The sequence below is a fragment of the Ruditapes philippinarum genome, unplaced genomic scaffold (genome assembly GCF_026571515.1).
Source record: "Ruditapes philippinarum isolate M1 unplaced genomic scaffold, ASM2657151v2 ctg4755_1_1_1_1, whole genome shotgun sequence".
NCBI lineage: Eukaryota > Metazoa > Mollusca > Bivalvia > Venerida > Veneridae > Ruditapes > Ruditapes philippinarum.
This window is the reverse complement of record NW_026860419.1, coordinates 52,314-55,759: the sequence shown is the minus strand read 5'-3', so window position 1 is coordinate 55,759 and position 3,446 is coordinate 52,314. Positions and strand designations below refer to the sequence as shown.

Below are 3,446 nucleotides of genomic sequence, written 5' to 3'. Positions count from 1 at the left end.
TAATAGGTAATTTATCAAACTGGTGACTGTAAAATATGTCAGTTTCATCTAACTGATGACTTTCAACATACTGCAATGGCAATCTAGATAATCCGTCACAGTTACCGTGATGCTTTGTGTACTTATACTGAATTTCAAAACGGTATCCGCTGAGAAATAAGGCATATCGTTGCAGTCGAGCAGCTGTAGTCGAACAAATGCCTTTCTTCGGACCAAAAATCGACAAGAGAGGTTTATTATCCGTAATCAACAGAAACTCTCGACCAAATACATATGGATGAAATTTCTTAATTCCCCAAACTATCGATAAGCCCTCTTTATCTATTTGACTATAGTTTCTCTCGCGGATGAGAGACTACGAGACGCAAAGGCAATTGGTCGTTCTGTTCCATTCGGCAGTCTATGACTTAGTACGGCACCAAGTCCAAAAGAACTCGCGTCACAAGCTAAAATAACTGGCAAGTCTGGATCATAATTGACCAAAACAAGATCTGACGTGATCATTTTCTTGACTGTCTGAACTGCCTTATCACAATCACTTGTCCATTTCCAACGTGCATTTTTCTGTAGTAATTGGTGTAATGGATGTAGTATTGTTGAGAGATTTTCAAGGAATTTGGCATAATACTGTACTAGACCTAAAAATGATCTCAGATCTTTCACATTCTTAATTTCAGGTGCATTTACAATTGCAGCAATTTTTGCATCTGTCTTGTGGAGTCCATCCGCATCAATTTCATGCCCACAAAATTCAACTTTTGGCTCCATAAACTTACATTTCTCTACATTTACGCGAAGACCATACTCGTCTAACCTCTTTAATACTTGTTCAAGGATTTCAAGATGTTCCTTGTCATCAGATCCCGTTATGATCATATCATCAAGAATAACTTGAACATTAGGAATGTCTTCCATGATCTGCTCAATTAACCGTTGAAATATAGCTGGCGCGGAGGCCACACCGAATACAAGACGGTTGTACCGGAATAAACCTTTATGAATTGATATCTTTAAGAGCTTCTTACTTTCATCATCAACTTCAAGTTGCAAGTACGCGTTTTTTAAGACAATTTTAGAGAATTTCTTGCCTTTCCCTAGAGATGCGAAGATATGTTCAATTTGTGGAAGAGGATGCTGGTCGACTTCTAAGACTGGATTTATGGTGACTTTAAAATCACCACATATCCTAATGTCCACATTTGACTTAGGAACTGGTACTATAGGAGTAGCCCATTCACTGTGAGTAACTTTTTCAACACCTTCACTTACTAAACGTTCTAACTCAGCTTCAATTTTAGGCTTTACTGCAAATGCCACAGTCCTAGCTCTAATAAATTTTGGATTTGAATTCGGCTTCAGTTTTAAAGTAGCTTTGTAGCCAGTTACTTTGCCTAAAGAACTTTTGAAAACATTTGCATATTTAGACTTCAAATTTTTAACTTTTTCATTGACATCAATACTATTCACTTCTGAATTGAGTGACTTTATTTCATGCCAATTCAACTGTAACCTCCGTAACCACTCGCGTCCGAACAACGGTCTACTACCATGTTCCACTACATACAAGTTCAACATTTCACATTGCCAATTTTGTTCTACTGTACATTTCATGCATCCAACTGGTTTCAACACTTCCCCAGAATAGGTTTTCAGTTGTATATCAGTTTTTTCCAATTCCGCACTTGGCCAGAGTCTAAAACAATCCTCCTTAGATATAACCGACACACCCGAACCTGTGTCTAGTTCCATTTTCAAGATTTGTCCATTCACAGTAGGAGTTACCCAGATAACTTTCTTATAATTTCCCTGATCATCGTGATCCATTTGAAATAAGCAATGTCCAAGATCTAAATCATCTTCCTCTATACCATGAACTTGCCCTTTTTTATTTTTACTTTTATGTCCTTTTTGCTTTTTCGAAACATTGTCAAACTTGTTTGTCCTACATGCAGGCGAAATATGTCCCTTTTTACCACAAAAGTTACCGATTGCATCTTTAAAACGACAAGCATCAGGGGTGTGGTTTTTACGATTACATCTGTAACATTCCCTTTGAACCAGGTCCTTTTTTATTTGTACAGGTTTCTTGTTAAAACTAGATGCCACTTTATGCATAGATGCAGCGCCGCCTGCTGTTTGATGCAACTCTTTAATGTCCTTTTGTGCACATTCCATAGAGATAGATAACTGAAGAACCCTCTCGTACGTTAAATCTTTCTCACTCAAGAGTCGTTTCTGAATATTTACATTTGTCAACCCACAAACTAGTCTATCTCGAAGTGCATCATTTAATCCCTCTCCAAATTTACAATGTTGTGAAAGCTTTCGTAAATTCACATTAAAATCACTAATACTTTCGTCCGCCCTTTGGTCGCGCTTCCAGAAACGGAACCTTTCAGCAATAACAAGTGGAGCAGGATTGAAGTGGCTCGATAATAGTGTTGTTAACTCAGCGTATGATTTGTCCTTTGGTAAAGCTGGAGATGTCAAATCTCTCAAAGTTGAGTAAGTTTTTGACCCTACCAGGGCCAGGAGAGCTGGTACCCTTTTGTCATCAGCAACATCATTAATTATGAAATATTGATCTAGTCTTTCCATATAACAAGTCCAGGATTCGCCACTAAAGTCGAATGGATCAATTTTGCCAATTAAGGATGTCATGATTTCGGATAATCAATTTCGGATACAACAAAGTTCAGTTATTTCGTTGCATATAATGTTCTTAGAACCACAAAACCATTTAGCAGATAATTTGCTATAACGTTTTCCTCGTCGCCACTGTAGAATTCAGGGGTCAATAAGGTTCTAAGGGGATTGTACATTCGTTTTACTCTGAATCGAGAAACACGTGTTGTTGTTGTTGTACTAGTTTTTATTATATAGGCACATGACCACTATATTTTTAGGTAACAACATTAGGTTACAAAACACTAAATCAATTACAACAGTGAATACCTAACAGTTTTGTCCAGATTTAAAGATGGACAAGTCCATTTGAAATGTTTAGCGTGGTAAGGGTTAATCGCCAATTCTACAAAACCACCAAGATCTATCATAAATGAAAGTTTACATATTTAATGAAGTTACAATGAAAGAACACAAATTGTCCCAAACTTACTGTCATTTGTTTTAAATAAATATTACGTACATCATGTTTAATATTTAAATAATACTTTTTTATTTGTAGAAAAAAATCATATAGGTTGATTAATTCTTATCTAATGTTTACAAAATTATAATGCAATTTATTACAAAAATAAACTTACCGATGGATGACTGATAAGCTGACTTGTTGATGGCTGTGGCACACTGACTGTATCTTTAATTTTCTTCTGCCTACTCCTGTAAAGTTTTGTCCGGCATGAAGGGCATATTACGTCATCATCACAGGGAAGAACAGATAGAACCTTTCTTAGTAACTTTTTTGCTTTGTCAGGAATGGGACG

The 3,446-nt window shown here is 36.5% G+C and overlaps 1 protein-coding gene across 1 annotated transcript; it reads right to left on the bottom strand.

Moving 5' to 3' along the window:
* Positions 1-321: 321 nt before the first annotated feature.
* On the bottom strand, positions 322-2,661 carry LOC132759977 (uncharacterized protein K02A2.6-like). The gene has a single exon (XM_060751847.1). It carries the CDS (start codon positions 2,659-2,661, stop codon positions 322-324), a length of 2,340 nt encoding a protein of 779 aa, XP_060607830.1.
* Between the last annotated feature and the right edge of the window lie 785 nt (positions 2,662-3,446).

Bases quoted from the DNA above. Each gene is read 5' to 3' on its own strand.
- LOC132759977 (XM_060751847.1), bottom strand. From the start codon at position 2,661: ATGACATCCTTAATTGGCAAAATTGATCCATTCGACTTTAGTGGCGAA.